At 35.7% G+C, this 17,045-nt stretch overlaps 1 protein-coding gene across 8 annotated transcripts in view; it reads left to right on the plus strand.

The window, feature by feature from the left end:
* Window positions 1-17,045, plus strand: part of KCNIP4 (potassium voltage-gated channel interacting protein 4) — a 387,819-nt gene that overhangs the window by 287,136 nt on the left and 83,638 nt on the right. Inside the window, exon 1 of one of the 8 annotated variants that reach the window (XM_066548556.1) lies at window positions 5,916-6,266. The exons of 6 other annotated variants lie outside the window; for them this stretch is intronic. In XM_066548556.1, the coding sequence (XP_066404653.1) occupies window positions 6,155-6,266 (112 nt within the window). In that variant the 5' untranslated portion in view covers window positions 5,916-6,154. Of the gene's footprint in view, window positions 1-5,915; window positions 6,267-17,045 lie in introns of those variants that run through there. One more of the 8 variants, XM_066548550.1, reaches the window with a different exon arrangement.

The following is a 17,045-nucleotide window of genomic DNA, read 5'->3' on the forward strand; positions in this document are numbered from 1 at the left end:
CTTCTAAGTATGAGAGCGAAGCTTTAGAAGCTTGGATATCATATTTTCTTCCTTGATTACAAACCAGTGAAATTTATCTTGCCTGTACAGATGTTGAATTTTTCCTTTCTCAGCCTGTATTCACTTACAGTCCTTAAAGATCTAGGGCACTTAGTGTAAATATTAAAAATTATATATGAAGCCTGACAAATTTAATCTTTCATAATTAGACTCTACCTTACTCTTCTAGCTAGCAAATGTTTCCCTGCAATTCTGCCTGGATAAGTAATCTGCTAGTGCAATATTGGGCTCTTGAGCAGCTGCAGTGCTGGTGAGATGAACAATGTGATTCCATACATTAGCTTCATTTTTCTAAGCATTTTATGAAAGTTACATGATGTTCTGTGATTAGCTGTAGCAGCCTACAAAGGAAGTGTTACACTCAAAATTATTTTACCCTGAGACTAATTCTTGAAAAGATACATATAAAATAATTTCTTCTCTTGGTTCTTGAAATGCTTTCTAGTAGACATAAGTAGACTTTTGCAGATCAAAAATAGAAACTTTTATGAGTAGAAAACTGCAGTGTATTGCCTGTGAGTGAATTTCTCACTGGTTAAATAATAGGAGGATTAAGTTCATTATCCAGCAGATAACTTTCCTAATAAGCTCGGATTTGGCATGACCAGGAAGCTGAAGATATGCTGTTTATCTGACCTGTTTTTAGGTGCCCTTTCTGTGTTTATTTGACCATTTCATTCTCTTCTGGCTGTCACACATGTCCCTCTGGAAGAAGAGAGTACAGAAAGAAGGACAGCTAATTAATACTTCCAAATTTTGTTTCTATTTCTAACTCATCTGCAGTTTCCCTTTTCAGATACATTGGGGGAAAATATCAAATAGAGTCTAATGAACTATTACTCCCAGCCAATTAAGACACACACACACACATTAATTGTTAACACTGTACAGATTTTAACTCCTAGGAAGGCAGTAAAATTCAAGTCAATTAATGAGTAGTAATACATCCTTGCCTTGAAAATGGTTTAATTTTGGTCAGCCCCACTGTACATTAGACAACTGTAAATCCAGAATGTCTGCACAGAAATGAAAATCATTCTCAGTATAAAGAGAAAAGTCTGAAAAGACTGATACTGTTTACAAGCAGGTGTTAAAAAGAAAATATAGTGAAAAGACATTAAACACTTCAATATATTACAGGTCAGGTAGGTTCTCTGTAAGAGTCAAAAGAAACTTAAAGAGATGAGTTTATAATTTCCAGTAAAAATTTATTGTAAACATTAAAATGAAAGTTATTTAAGAGAATTAAGGAAGATAATTAGGGGAATTAAAAGAAAATACATGCCATTTTACTGTGCTAATTACAATGACAGATATAATCCAAAACCAGGTACTGACTGGGATTAGTATAAAAGAAATGTGATAATACCAGATAATTTGAAAGACTAGGTCACCATATTAAGTTGTAGGAAAATTTTACATCCTTATATGCTAGCAATTGAATTCTTATTTAGGTATTATTTAAGTATTTCTAGAATTAGAAATTATTTTATTCCTTGGTTATTCAATTCTTAGCATCCTGTTGTTATTCTTAAGCATGTGCTACTTCCTTTGATGTGTTAAATTAGATGGAGTTGTTTGTAAGTGGCAGGTTTTCTCTGTTGTTAGTCAACTTTGAAATTAATGAAGCTTCATTTCCTATATATTAGCTTTATAAATAATAGTTCTCAGTGGTTTTTTTTCTTCTTAGGAAAAATTGATGATATTCTACAAGCATATGGCAATCAGATACAAAATGTACTTAGTGCATAATGCACTTATTTAAGGTGTCCTTTTTATACAATTTGCATTCCACACATAAATGATTCTATTTAAAATTATTAGAGTAGCCAGTAATTAGTTGGGATTGTTTGTGGAAAAATGTTGGGACTCCAGAATTGGATCATTCTTGTAGATGCCACTAGCTTAAACATATGTACTCTGTCCTGTTCAAAACTCACTTGGGATCTGTGCTTCCAAGTAATGTGTGTCTCCTACAGCACTTTAGCACAGGTTCCTCTTGAATATTTACTTAGGAAAGAAAAAATTGTATTTGTTTTTATGCAGGGGTCCTGAGCTCCAGCCAAAGCTCTCTGCTCAACCAGGCCAGTTGTCTTCCCCCCTGGCTCATCTTTCAGCACATAGGGAGCAGCCTACTCCTGTGACTGTAATATTGCTTCCTTAGGGCACTGCCAGCCTCCCTGGACTCCTTTGCCCTTTAGGACTGCCTCCAACAGGATTTTCTCAACCTTACCAAGCCAGTGTCTGTCCAGAAGTCCAAGATGGCCTTTCTGCTGAGGTCCCTCCAGAGTTTTCAGAGAATTTCACAATTTTTAAAATTATTTTATGAGAATTTCTCTTTCACAATTGCAATCCCTGAGATGGCCTGCAAGCACCCCATTACTCAGCAGGTCCAGTGGGACATCTCCCCTCTTCAGCTTCCTCACCAGCTGTGTCAGGAAGCTCTCTGCCGCACACCAGGAGCCTTCTAGACAGTCTGCTCACTGTTGTGTTGTATTTGCAGGAGACATTTGGCAAGTTAAGGTCCTCCATGAGAACAAGGGCTAGCAATCATGATACTTCTCCCAGCTGCTTCCAGAACATTTTGTGTGCCTCTTCATCCTGATAAGGTGGTCTCTAGCAGACTCCACCATGGTATCTGCCCTCCTGGCCTTTCCCCTGATTCTCACCCATAAACACTCCACCCTATTGTCACCATCATTAAACTCTAGACAATCAAGACTCTCCTAACATGCAGTGGCTACCCCACTGCATCTCCTTCCTTGTCTGCTTCAAATCGTAATGGAGATTTAAGGACAGTGGAAGATGCAATGTTCAGATGGGATAGCTTCATAACAAACTCTAGTACTTTTATTTTTCCTGCTGTGCAACCTTGTGAAGAATCACAAAAAGTTTCTGCAAACCTAAATGTATTGCTCAATCTCCACCAGAATGCCTTGCAAAGTCAAAAATGAAAGCTGGATTTAGGGAAAGAGAACAAGCCAGAGCAGTACTTAGATATTATGTCATCCCCTGGTTTATTTTTTTTTCCAATTTTACATAAAAAATGGTGTTTCTTTTTGTATCCAGGAGGGATACATTATGGAAAAATTATTTTTCTTTCACCAACTCTTAAAATTTGTTTGTACAGTCAATACAGGCACCACATAAGAATGTGTCAGACAAATATTTGTTTTCAAATTCTTGAAAAAAATAAGAGGTGTGTAAGAGAAATTGCAATGGAGTTTGAATTTAGAAGGATAAGCATGCAAAGAATTGCTGTACGTATAACAAAATGTTATCTCCTTATTCAAGATTGATTAAATTTTAAAATTTTTTGGGGCATAGAATTTTTTTAATTGGACTTCTTCCAGAAGAATTCACATCTGTAAGTAATATTGATGTTTTAATCTGTTGCATGGCATATTGCAGGAAAGATATAATGTATCCCTTCCTTCTCCTTTCCACATTGTTTCTTATCCTTGCTGCTTTACTTATGAGGGTTAAGGCTTGGAGACTCACAAATTCAGTGTATGTTTCCCCTAACTTAGAGAGCTATCATGAGAAACAACAGGAAAAGTCGATTTCTTTTTTCAAGGAGGTATTCTCTGAAGTCAGTAATCAGGTACATTAATTCAAATCTGTGCTCTCAGTTGTTTTTTTTTTTTTAATTTAAACATTCTTCTGTAACTCATTTGCTGTGCAGGTAGAATTGGCCCTTAAAATTAATCAAATTCATGATTTTTCTCCCTGTCATCTTTTTTAAGAGGTCCAGGCCTTTCTTCTTGTGTAAAAGCAGAAAACAAAACCTTGGCTGTGTCTGGGACCACTTCTTGCTGGGTGGCTTTCACTTGTAAGTGGGTTGGCACCTCCCCTGGTGGAGTCGAAGGGACTCTGCTCCCAAAGTGGGCAGCTCAAGAACACAAGGTAGCCTGAGCCTACTGCGTGAAAGGGGAATGTGGACTGACAGATTTCTCCATTTTAAGAATTTCCCTAAGACCATTTATTAGAGATAAATAAGGCCTTTTTTACTGCTGTAGTGTGAGTGTGGTATTGTATTAGGATTATTGTTTCTGCGATATCATAAACATTTGTTCACGCTTCATCATTGAAGAAAAAGAACACAAATTTGAGAAAAAGAAAAGCCTAAGTAGGAATTACCTCAAGGAAAAAATAGAAGCAAGAGATGAGATTGAGGTCAAGATTAACATTTCAGAGCCTTAAAAGGAGAAGATTATTTGGAGTACCTAGAATTTGTAAAGAGAAAACAAAATGTTACTTTTCTTTTAAGAGGAGAACTTAAGAGGAAAATTTCTTGAATTATTAATATGGAATATGAGGTAAAAACTTATGACATATTTGGAAGGTGCAAATGTGGGATAGTGTATTTGATTTGATTTATTTTTACTATGCTTTCCTCTTAAGACCCTGTTTTAGCTTTACAGGTTAATGGGAAAGTGAACTGACACTCAGACTGAAAGGATATGTAAATAATACAGAACTCATAACATTTTAGTATTAAATATCCAGAAGTGTAAAACCAAAGAATATTCTTGCTTATATATTGACTAGATATAACCTAAAATTAACTGAAGCACACATATGCGTTTTTGAATGAATAAAAATATATAGCTTCTAGAGTTCTGTTTATATTGTCCTTCAATGTGTACAGCCTTCAAAGAAAACCAAAAAAAGCTGACAATAAACTGTAGATTACATCTTTCTTTCTCTACGTGGTAGCCCATAAGCAATAGATTGTTAATGTTACAACTTCCTATGCTAATTTAAAATTATAATGACTTTTTGAACAAAAGTAGAAATACCTGAACTTCTTGATAGTTAGCAAAAATTTTTTCTAGTTAAAAGACCTTAGTAACCTGAGTAGTTGATACTGGACATCATTTACGTAATTTTTTTTAGTGCTAGAACATACATTTTAATTAATAAAAATATCAAAAATACTTTTTTTCTGAGCCTTCCCTTTACCTTATTGTTGTGCTTTGTAGAGCAATGAACAAGATTTATTTAAATTTTTAGGATGTGCACAAGGGTAAGCATTTAGGCATAACCTTGGTTATGCATGTGCTGTGTAAATATTCTTTAGAGGATATTCTTCACACTGGGTATCCTCTTGGTAATCACATTAATAAACACAGGACAATTAGTTTTATACAAACTATCTAATAAATCAGCTGGGATTCTTTTCCCCTGATGTGTAGCCTGGATAAGATCTTCCCAGAAAAATGCTGAATACCCATTAATGTATATCAGAGTTTGGGGTTCAGCACTTCGAGGTTCATGTGCTGAGACAGAAAAGCAGTTTTGTTTCTTAATCAATAAAGAAAACATTCTTCCTGGCTGTGGATCAGGAGTTTGGGTAGTGCATGTCTCCTTGACAGCACTGTATTTTGCTAGCTGGTGGCACTGATCATGCTGATGTGTATTTCTTTAATTTCTATTCTCACTTTCAGTGAAGATTTAATTAGACTCTGGTGATGCTTTAGGAGGGGAAGGGGCAGCGTTTCTCTGATCATTGTTCTTTCTAATGCAGAGGGCGGTAGTTTTCTGACATGCAGCATTTAGCACGTGAAAACAGATGTCTGTCTTTAGCAAACTGTCATTTCTGAAACTTAACAAAAATGGTGCTAAGAGGAGCTGGGGAAAGGCTGTGGAGCTGGGCAGAACTGCAGCATCTGGGTCTGGGAGCACCGGAGCACTGAGTGCTGATAGCAGCGTGCTCCCTCGTGCAAGTTTCCAGAGAGCTTTTCCTCTTGGCACTGACACAGCCAAGGCTCCTGCTCGACACAGGTGCTCCTCCAGCAGCTCCCAGTAAGGCTGCTCCACGGATACAATGTCATACCCAGAGGTTCGTGGTCCACCTCAGCCTTCTAGGAGGACTCGCTACTGATGAAAGCAAATGCTCAGAGAAGCATGAGATGCAGGGCTTTATCTGATATTTTATCTCAGCTAGAGTGGCTGCTGAACTGCCACTGCTTGGTATAGTGGTGCTTTACACCACTGCAAATTTCTTCAAAGCAAACTCTTGGTAAAATCCTCTAATTTCCCTCTGATTGCAAACCGGTGTGAAGACTGGAATGATTTGCCTGTTGGAAGAATGTTGACTCTCGAGTGGGAGTCGGAGGGACTACAAACAGTGGGTATTGTTGTGATTATATTTGCATCTCTGAAGCTGCTTCATTTGCTGGGACTGATTGATTTTTCAGAAGGTAAAGTGGTCACTCACAGTTTGTGCTGTTTGTAGGTTTGGTGTCTGATCTGCTAAAATAGAGAGCATCAGCTATAAAAAACTATGAAATGAAAAAAGTGAAAGTAACAGACTAAAAACCCTGGTTTGCTTCTGTTGCTTTTGCTTTGTTATTGAAAGCAGAAGTAGATGCTAGCATAAGGTTTCTGTTTTGCAATGAATTTACAACTGTGAGAGGATGTTCATTAAAGAAAGACTAAAATAGTAAACAAAACACCTGTCAGTTTTCTTTGAAAGCTGTTCAATGCTACTGAACTTGATAGATTTTAATTCAGTTCATGTTTAAAAAATGCTTTGCTCTTCTGATTTATGATGCAATTACAGTTTTCTTCTGTATACTTATATTCTGTGTTTTAAAAGTGTGTTTCATAGCTAAATGCAATACACTGTTATTACAGGATGAGCTTTAGGATCAAGCCTGCTGTACATCTTTTAAAAAAAGGCATAGATGTCAACATTAAATGTGTGTATTTAAAATATATATCATTAATATATGTTTTAAAATTCCTGTTGCTTGCTCAGAATCTTGTCTGCTCTCTATTTTATGGGTCATATCATTTCATCTACTCCCAAAGAGGGCTTCACATTAATTTATTAGGACTTTTATTTCTATAAAAAATGAGGGTTTTTTTCACATTTTATAGAAATAAGCTATTTCAGGTCAGTTATAACTGAGATTTTATGCTGTCAACTTCTCAAGTTTTTCACAAAATGTCTACTCAGTCACTGAAGCCCTTGCTCAAAAAATACTTTCTTTTGCCATTATGTTTGCTCGTGTCAGTCCAAACCAATCCTTTTTACTGGGTAACCGCTTTCAGTCAGAATCACACAGCCAAGGGGAGCACTCCAGTTCTCTGAAACATTAACTTTCCATCATAGAATAGGATCTTTGATGGATGCAGATTCACATAATCACCTCATAAAATTGTTCAGAGTGCTGATAAAATTTGAAATCTTTAGCACTTATATAGCTACTGAACTACTGAAATAAATCATCTTTCAAACTGTATGTGGTGAGAATATATATTTGCTTTGTTACTTTATAATGGTTATGGAATTACTTTTTCAGATCTAAACAATGGGTAATTTACTCCTCACAGCAGTGCTTACTTCTGGGATTTTTAATACTCTGGATGTGTAACATTTGCGACATCTAAAAAATCATCGTGATTATGGATTAGCTTCAGCTTTATTACATATGGTAACAAATTGAGAAAAAAGATTGAGATGCAATATTGCTTTTTTTTAGCATATGTAGGGTTAGAGCCTTTTTCTGATTTCTCACTGGTATTGCCATTAAGTTTGTGGGAAAAGGTTTTATGTGATTTCAGATTTATTGAATTACTTTTAAAAAAATCCTCCTGGTACAAATTACTCTGATGTTAATAATAATTTCAAGATGATCTATCAATTGAAGCACACCTTTTTGTTCTAATGCACCCATTAGTGTCGTGGCATTTCCTCACATGATGATAATTTCACTCAAAAGTACCCAGCAACATAAACCAATCCCTAAATGTAAAAGGATTAAACTTTGTAAGGTACAGTTGATTTATTTATAATTGCAGTGTGAGTAACTCTGGTGACTTGAGGGGTTTCCAGTTCCCCTGAGGCTGATATTGCTAATCAGCTTTTCCATGTTTGGGTACCACCACTACATTAAACAACAATTCTGCCCCAAATGGTTAAGGAATATTTTTTATGGTGTATTCAGAACTAGTGATTTGTTGTTCACCTACTGAATGCAAGGAAAGCTTTTCTGTTCATATCCAAGTAGGAGCACATTTAAACTGCCAGCCTTGGTCTGGAAACCAAAATAAGCAATGAGTCCTCCCCATCTATCACACACAGGCTGGTGAAACAAATCTGAATGCTGAAACAAATCTTCCCATAATTAGGCTTTCTGACTCCTTAACATGCTTGTTTTAACATCCCTGATGCATTGACTGCAAATATCACTGACAGAAATGACAGCATGCCTGATGTTTGCTATTACAGGGCAGAGAAGACAGATAAAGGACAAATCCTTACTTCTTAACTGGCTGCAAGTCCACTGATTGTAGTGCAGTTATGGTGAAGAAGAGCCTGACTTGCCCTCATCTCCATGAGAAAACAGGAGAACCCAGTCAAATCTACTTAGTTTTACTGAATAAACTGAGTCACAGAATTAACTAGGTTGGAAAAGACCTTTGACATAATCAAGCCTAACCTATATCATTACAGTGTTCACCAATTGGCAGGACAGAGAGAAACCTGATTTTATCCTGTGTCCCAAACTAGGGACTATGTTATTCTGATTCATCCATTCTCTACTTTCCAATAAGTAGAAAACAGACCAGAATGAAGATAAAGCTGCCTCACTGGAGGCAGCCAGCTATTTCAGTTAAAAGGACAGAATTGAATCAATATAACTTTTGCTAGGAGAGATTGAAACTCCCCTTTCCCTCTCCTTCCATTACTTTGAGAGTGGTTTGACACTGACCATTATCTTCCCTCCAACTTCCTTGCCTGGAGCTTTTTCTGCTGGGCAGCTTCACTCCAAAGCTTGTGTTTTGTTACAAGCTGGAAGGGGAGGAGAGGAGGGAGATGAAACTGAAGCAATGGATCAGAACAGGGCCAGGCTTAGAGGGAATTCATCCACCAGAAACTTGGAAGTGAGAGAAGGCAAAACGAAGGATTTACTTTGCATTTCTGTGTCCAGAACAGCTGTCAAGTAGTAGCTATGCAGAGAGATTATCTAAACATGTGTGAGCAACTTTTTAAAAATAAGGGAACTGCATAAGTCAAAGTCTTTGAAAGGACAAACTCTATTCCTTTTCCTACATCATGCACTGGTTGTATCTTGAAATAACGTCTCTTACAGAAATGTTTTTCTTTTACATGTTAATAGAATCAGCCATTATTGCCATCTTTTTAGACTCCTTTATTCCTTTATTGTCTATCTGTAATAGTCTCCAGAGCTATCTGGAGCTATCTCTAATCTCTAGCAATCTCAAGAGCTTGTTGTTATTTTTCAAATGCCTATTCAGATATAAATGTCATGTTTGGCATGTGAATATCCTATGAACTCCATGTCTTTTGGTTAGTAGGACTCCCTGGTGTCTATATGTCTTTAAACTCAATAGGCTATCAAGGATAGGTAAGAATATTTTAGTTTTTCTTACTGTGATGCAAAGAAAAGACCAGTTCACTTGCTGTTATCAATGAACATATTTCACTGAACATATTGTGAGTAAGTAATTGGTTGCTTTAGCTACAGAGTGGAAATTGGTTCAGGGGGTAAATAGAGGTAGTTTTTAATAGAGGTAGTTTTTAATAGAGGTAGTTTTCTGCCTTAGGATATATCTGCTCTGTGCAGGTACAGAGAGATCTTTTTTTTTCTATCTAATCTAATCTGGATGGACAGAAGTCACCTCCAGTCCAAAAGTCATGTTAGTGAATTTATCTGCTCTGTCACACAAACTGCTAAAATGTGGCCTCTTTCATAGTTCAGATACTTAAAAGCACAGAGAAGATGTTTGGTCTGTCTGAAACCATCTGTGTTAACATGTTGTTAGTTACCCTCACAGCTTACCAAAACCAGTAAGGTTTAAGATATTTTCTTAGGTGCAGTATGACTCTCACCCTTATGATGTGGGGAAAGACATATTGCTGAGAAATTGTCTATTGCATTATATTTTCTAAGGAAAAGAACACTAAAAATCAAGGAAGTTTTCTCATTCTCTGCCTGTGGCTGACATGAATGATCCTAATTTGAATGTCCTCTCCATTCACTTAAAGCTGTGTTACAAGTCTAGCTTCCAACAGTCTCCTATGCTGCTCCCTCTCCTGTATAATTCCTCTCAGCCAAATGGGGTGCAATGTAGCATAATTCCACAATAAACAGAAAGGCAAAAATACCCCATACAGCAGTACCTGTCCCATTGCCTTTTCTCAGCAGCTGCTTATAACACCTGTTCTCAGAAAGATGTTCAGTTAACACGTGGTGGAACGACCACCTCCTACTTGTCTCTTTTTCCTCTCCAGACAATGCAGAAGTGACAGAACTACTTTATTCTGAGTAACCATGCCCTCCTTGTAAACCTTGACAGACATTCTGGATGCAAGGTCTCTAAAGGAGAGTCAGTCTATAGAAGTATTGATAGATTGCGCAGCAGAGTTATTTCAGAAGACCAGATGTGAAAGTGCATTCACTTGCTGCTTTAAAAGCAACCTTGCTCCAAATAGATGTAAAAACTGAAGTGTGAATTTCAATATGCTCATTTATATAGATACATTTCTCTATGCTTATGTTGGATGCAAGACAGGCTGTGAAACTTACTGAAAGTTGTGACCATCTCAATACCCAGCCTCAGCGTAGTAGATGATGTTCTATTTACTCTCCACATATCCTCAAAAAGTAGACTTCTCCAGGCTTGGGACAATGTTTATGTTTGGAAAGCAATGTCTTGTTTAACCTTAAAATAATTATATTGAAAGTGAATTTTTGACTTTGTTTTGCTTTCCTTTTAGTTCAGCAGTTTTTCTAGCTGGAACTAATGACATGATGTGCAAATTACATAAAAGTGTAAAGTAATGTGCTTGGTAAAGAACAGCAAAAGTTATTCTTTCATGTCAAAATTAGAGAAATCAAGCTTTTATCAAAATAGGAATAAAATGGGACAATTTATGTAAAAGTTTTGGGGAAGGGCTTGTTGGTTTATGAAGATCTTTTCATCAACTGCTTTCCATGGATGTCTTCAGGGAGTTTTTACATCCAGATCAACTAAATCATTGTGGAATAGGTCACTTTAGACCCACATCTCTCTGAATTAAAAATCTAGATGCTGTGTGAAAAATGGTGAGAAATATTTAAGAGCTGTTACAAATATTGCCAGGAATATTTCTATAAGGATAACATATGTCCTGTCTCCAGGTGGGAGTTCACAGATCCTCTCTGGTTCAGGATCATATAGGACATTTGCCTTCTAACTTGGGTAGGGCTCCTTTTGGCCATACTGTTCAAGGAGAACTTTTCCCTTCATTAGATCCTCCATTTTGTAGTCTTGAATTTTTTTTCCAAGAAAGTATTCATACTAATAATAATTTTAGATTGACTATGTGCAGGTAGAGAAATTTCCCCTTGTATTGATCTTTGCAAAGGTAGAGCTGCTTTTGAGCATCATTTGAAGCTTCTGTAATTCTGAGTATTCATCTGAAGCTAGTTATTTATCCAGATATGTCTTGGCTGTTTCTGGCCAAAATCCATGTATTTTGAAAGGAATGGAGGTATTTTCTCCCAGAATATAAATACAGTCACCCAAAATAAAGGTTGGTGACATATATTTGATACCTACAGCAAAGTCTGCATCTAACCACCTTGCATCTTCCAGTATGGATACCAGGAGCTTCCTACAGAGTGCCTGGATTAGGCATTTTCTGTGTGCACTCTGCCACTGCTTCGTGCCCAGGCTGCTTTTAAAATGTAGCTCTGGATGAAATAATTCATTTTAAGATGACAAAAATTTGATATGACAAAATATGCTTCTGAAAAATAACTACACTTGTTCAGCTGAGTATAGGTGTGGAGAGAAAAGCATTGCCTACTCTCTAATGTACTTCAGTGCTGAGAATCTAGAAGGCCTTGCTGCTGGAATAAGATATTTGCAGACATGAATAATCATTGCCTAAAATTCTATAGAACAAGATTCAATATACACAATGATGAAATGACTGAATGAAAAAAAAACCACAATAATACACTGATTAGAAATAATCTAGTCATCTTTGGTCTTTTGAATCTTAAATTATTTGTTCAATTTTTGATGCATTTTTGATCAGAATTCTTTGGCCTTTTATATTGAGATATGTGAGATACTCAGTGATTTTGTAGGGATTTATGTATCTGATTATGTGTAGACCTGTTTGAAACATTGAAATTTACAAAGCAACTGAATCTGTTCTAGGTAATGCAAAAATAATAGCATAATTTGGAGATATTACACTACAATTTTATTGTCTAGTATGCATTTTAGCTCATAATAAAAATACTTACAGAATTACCTTGGGGGAAAACTGCAAAAGCAGCCATAAAGCTCATTTTGCAGTCTCATCTGTATATCTGCTTCATGTTACTAGAGCAGTATGAAGAAGCACAAATGAGACCATTCTGTTTATAGAAGTGAAATATGCCCTTCCTAAGTCCAGTCAGTGAACTTTTAGAAATAGGCCCATAATAGCTTGATTGCATGTGTGTATGCGTTTGTGGACATTTCATTAAGAAAGAGGAATAATCAAAACTAAAAACTTTGTGTACCAAATTTTAACACTAAGTAGCTTTTAACAGAGATCTCAAGAAAACAATTATAACATGGAAGGTCTGATACAAGTACAAATAGGTCAATTTAATGTTTCTTTTTTAAAAAAAGCCATTACTGATCAATGTCTGTAAATTATGCCAGTTCTAAATAATATATATTTTCATATTTAAATAGTAGGATACAGTTCAGATTGATTATTTTATAATTGCTTGTAAGTAGATGTATAGATTGCATATATGCATTTGACTGATTTTTTAATATATATAGATGAAGAGCCCTTGACTGCTTCTGATAGATATCTGCCCTTATTTTGAGAACATTTTTAGTCTTCCACTAATCACTCAAGAAAGAATAAGTTACATCATAATAAAAACATCCTTGTTTAGACAATGCAGCTTTCATAAATTAGAAGGAAGGATATTCATCACTGAAATGAGTCAAACCAAAACAAAGTGCAACATTTTAGTGACTGTTCTGTGATGCTCCCAAAGGAGGCTTGTTCCTTGCAGCTAGAACTGCTGGACTGGAAGTGGCAGAGTGGAACTAGAGAAATTTGAGAAAATATAGTTGAGAAGAAAGGGCAAAAAGAGTCTTGTTTGCTTAGTGGTCAACCACCAGGTGAATAAGTAGCAAGGAAAGGTGGGCCTCAATTTTAACTTTTTTTAAATAAAATAGAAAAGTTAGGAAAATAATTAGTGTCATGAATTTCCGAGAATTAGATTTCTATATGTTGTATGTCAATCACGTTGCATTTGAGCGTGTACTCCTGAGCAAGGAGAGGAAATGTAGCATTCCCTGCTCAAAACCAAATTCTGTATTTCTGGGTGATCCAATGGGAACTCCTTACTAAGCTGTGATTCTTCAGGCACTCTTAGTGACAGAGAGGCTAGTTTCAGCTTAGGTATATCTGAAAAATGCAACCATAATGTTTAACCCGTATTTTAGCAGTTTGATCTGTATCCTTCTTGTACTATAAATATTTTAGATTTCTTTGTTTCTTAGTAAAAGACAGTGTTCTGGGTTTTACACATCATGATGAAATTTGAGCTAAGGCAAAATGTGTATGTTAACAATTGTCTTGCAAAGTTATATTTATGAAGAAATAATCTGAATTTCTTCCTTTGAGATGGCAACAGAAGAACATGCCACTTGATGTGAGATAGCATTCCTGGGGAAAGGTATCACTTTCTACAAGTGGTAGAGCAGTGGTATTCTTTATATTGATATACTTACTGCTAGTTCCTTTTTATAAGAATACTTGTGATTAATATCCTTAGACTATTAGCTAATCTGCAGTCAGCATTGTCCTATATTTCTCCTGTAGTTTGAATTGCGTTTAAGTTTCTTTATTATTTCCCTGTCAGACAGGTGCCAACTGTCAGCAACTTCAATTATATATTTAAAAGAATCACAAATAAATAGGGTTGGCATTCAGGAACTCTCATTGTTATATCTTCCCTTTTTAACCTTAAAAAGTGTAGAAAATGGTAAAAATTATACAGGTTAACTCACTGGTTGTTGTGAGAATGAGTAGGTTTAAAAAGTGGCATCCAGTGCTAAAGTGGTGAGGCCATATGATGAGTATTGAGAGACAGACATCAAGAGATTTCTCTTAATCTCATTGTCAAAACCAAGGTTTGAAACTTGAATGTGGTGAGTGATAATAGCTTCAAACTTTTGAGACATTTTAAACCACAAAATCACTCTGAATCTAGATAGAAAGGTGTTTGCATTAGTCAGTAATAGCATGTATTTTCTTGTTGAGAAAGCAGGTAGTCTCATCTCATATTCCCATAAAAAGCTGGTTTAGAATAAACTACAGTAAGATTTTGACTGTAGCATAGTGAGTACCTCATGTTGTACTGTTATACACAATCTGCAGTTACAAATGCTTCATATTACCTATTCTTCTTAATACAAACCATGTTGTTTCTTCTTTGTTTATTATTAATAATGTATTTGTTTGAACATATAGGTTTATATGTTTAGAGAAGTATACACTCCTTTTGAGATACATAGACCATAGAATGCATTTATACATATATGCAATGAAATATGTATGGGAAATAATTTTAGGTTTAAAGTTATTGTGTACTAAGTACAGGTAGATGAATTTGCCATATTTCACAGGCTGAAAATTAAAAAAATACCTTAGATGGTTGTTTGAAATATTTCAAATACAGGGCTTATTTCTCAGTCTCTTACTCATGTGAATAGTTTTTAAATACTACAAATTTGTAATAAAAATGCATTTTTAATTTCAGCATGAGGTGGTTTTTTGTTATTAAAGAGTGGCATTTTCCTATGGATTCAATTTTTCCCATACATAAGAAATAGAAATAATTTGAATTTAATATTTTAAATAAATTATAAATAATTTGAAAAAAAATTCTTAGTTTAATATTGTGTATAGGGTTTTTCTTGTAATATTTCAATAATGATGCTCTGCAAATAAATTTTTCTCTTTTATGTTTCAAGAATAAGTATTTGCCTTACATTGCTTCAGTTCTTTCTCCCTCTGGGCAGTCTTTTGTCCTCATTACTGAAGTCACTAAATGGAGCCAAATTAGTTAACTTGCAATAATCATTTTGGGATTGGATTCAGCCCCTGATCCTTGGGTAGATCAGAAAACTGTAACTTTTCTCCTTGCTTTTCTCAGTCAAAGAAGTCTAATGCATTGTAGCAAATACCAAGCTTCTAGTGTATAACAGAGATTTACATATGCCCATCACTTTACTCTCTCAGAATACTGAGCACAAAACAGCATTCCAAATATAGCAATGAACACAAAAGTGTAGGGTGTTTTTTTAGAAGCAGAGAACTTCTGTGTATTACCAATACATGGATACTTCATTGTGCACCCATACATTACCATTAATTTGTGCTTCTAGCTTTTTTCTGAATGGAGGCAAAATTACTGAAAATAATGTCATTAAAAGCTTTTATTCAGATCTCTTTCATCCGTGCCAGGTTAAACTTGTATCTCATAGACGAATGCTTGAATAGAAGTATCTGAAGTATTATAATTAAGTAAAATCCTGAGTAGCAAATTCTTGCTCTTATGAATTTTATCAAATGGTGCAATTTGGTGTTATTTGTATAACAAGATACAGTAGTTGCAACAATTCTATTGGTTATTATTTTAAAAATTAGATTTTCTGCCTGAAGGCTTTACAGTTCAGGGCTATTTCTCTTTGTACCACTGCAGAAGTGGCCAGAGAAAAGGCTGGCAACACAGGGAGCAGCAATCTTATTTTGAGTTCTCTGCTGCTGAGAAGAAACCAGTAGCAGCAGGTGAATATTTATGGCAGCTCATACTTTCTGCACTCTGCATGGCATCCCAATCCAGGATCTCTGATGGAGAGGAGGAGATTCAGTGCAACACCCACATGAATAGGAAGCAGAACAGAGTGGGTTCTCCAGTCTTCTGGAGTGTTGAGGAGGTGGCAAATGAGATAACATTTGCATGCAACAACATGACTAAGTATGAGAGGTTGTGCTGTATAGATAGGTCAGCCATGCCCAGAGCACTGCAATGGATGCACATTTTTAAGGAGGGCTTAGAGCTATAATAGGTTAATTTGTTAATCACAGCACGGTTTGTTAAGGACCCGATGATGTTAGCAGCCTTTTAAGAGAGGATAAAAACAAGAACAAACAGGGGTGGGGGAGGGCAGATACAGCACCAAAAAATTAAACTGTTTAGGATTTTCTGTGCTTGCCATATATCCAGGGAAGTATAGTTATTCACTGTATTGGATGATAAGTGAACACTTGAAAACCAACTGGTTTCGAGTGAAGAAGCCTGACAATGCAGGACTACAAATGAAGATGCTCTGTATTTTAGAAGACTTGAACTATGAGTTTTGGGGAAGATCTCAGAGAAAACTTTTCAGCAAATTAGGCCACATCAATTCAGTTCCTAGATATTGATCTTTGTGACCCAGTTTAGACACCTTCATTTGAAAATGTAGTTTAAGCACTAGTGATTCTTTGCATGCTATTTATCCTTAACATAAAATCCTTTGCTTTTTGATGTGCTTTTGTGTTTTTTAAGTTGTATGATCAATCTCTTCATGGAGATGTATCCAGACACATCTAAATCATGTGGTTTGATGCGAAGTGTAGCGTACTCAGATATCCAGGAAGCTGCTTGGAAAGTACATTAAATTGCTTCACACTGAGAGAACAGTTTTTATAGTCTTGGTTTATGAACAATCTCCCTCATTCATGTTTCAATAAAGACTAGTCTTACCCTGCAGGAAGTATAAAGCATTATTTAACACCAAGTGATTCACAGTGTGTTACTACTGTACTACACAGTTGTACATTTCTGAGGAAAAATTACCTTAATAATAGTTTTATTACTTTAATCCCATGATAATTGAATTCATAAATTCTTGCTTTGCAATGTATTTGAGAATGGTTAAGAGAGTGTAAT

Source organism: Molothrus aeneus, chromosome 4, assembly GCF_037042795.1.
Source record: "Molothrus aeneus isolate 106 chromosome 4, BPBGC_Maene_1.0, whole genome shotgun sequence".
Classification (NCBI taxonomy): Eukaryota; Metazoa; Chordata; class Aves; order Passeriformes; family Icteridae; genus Molothrus; species Molothrus aeneus.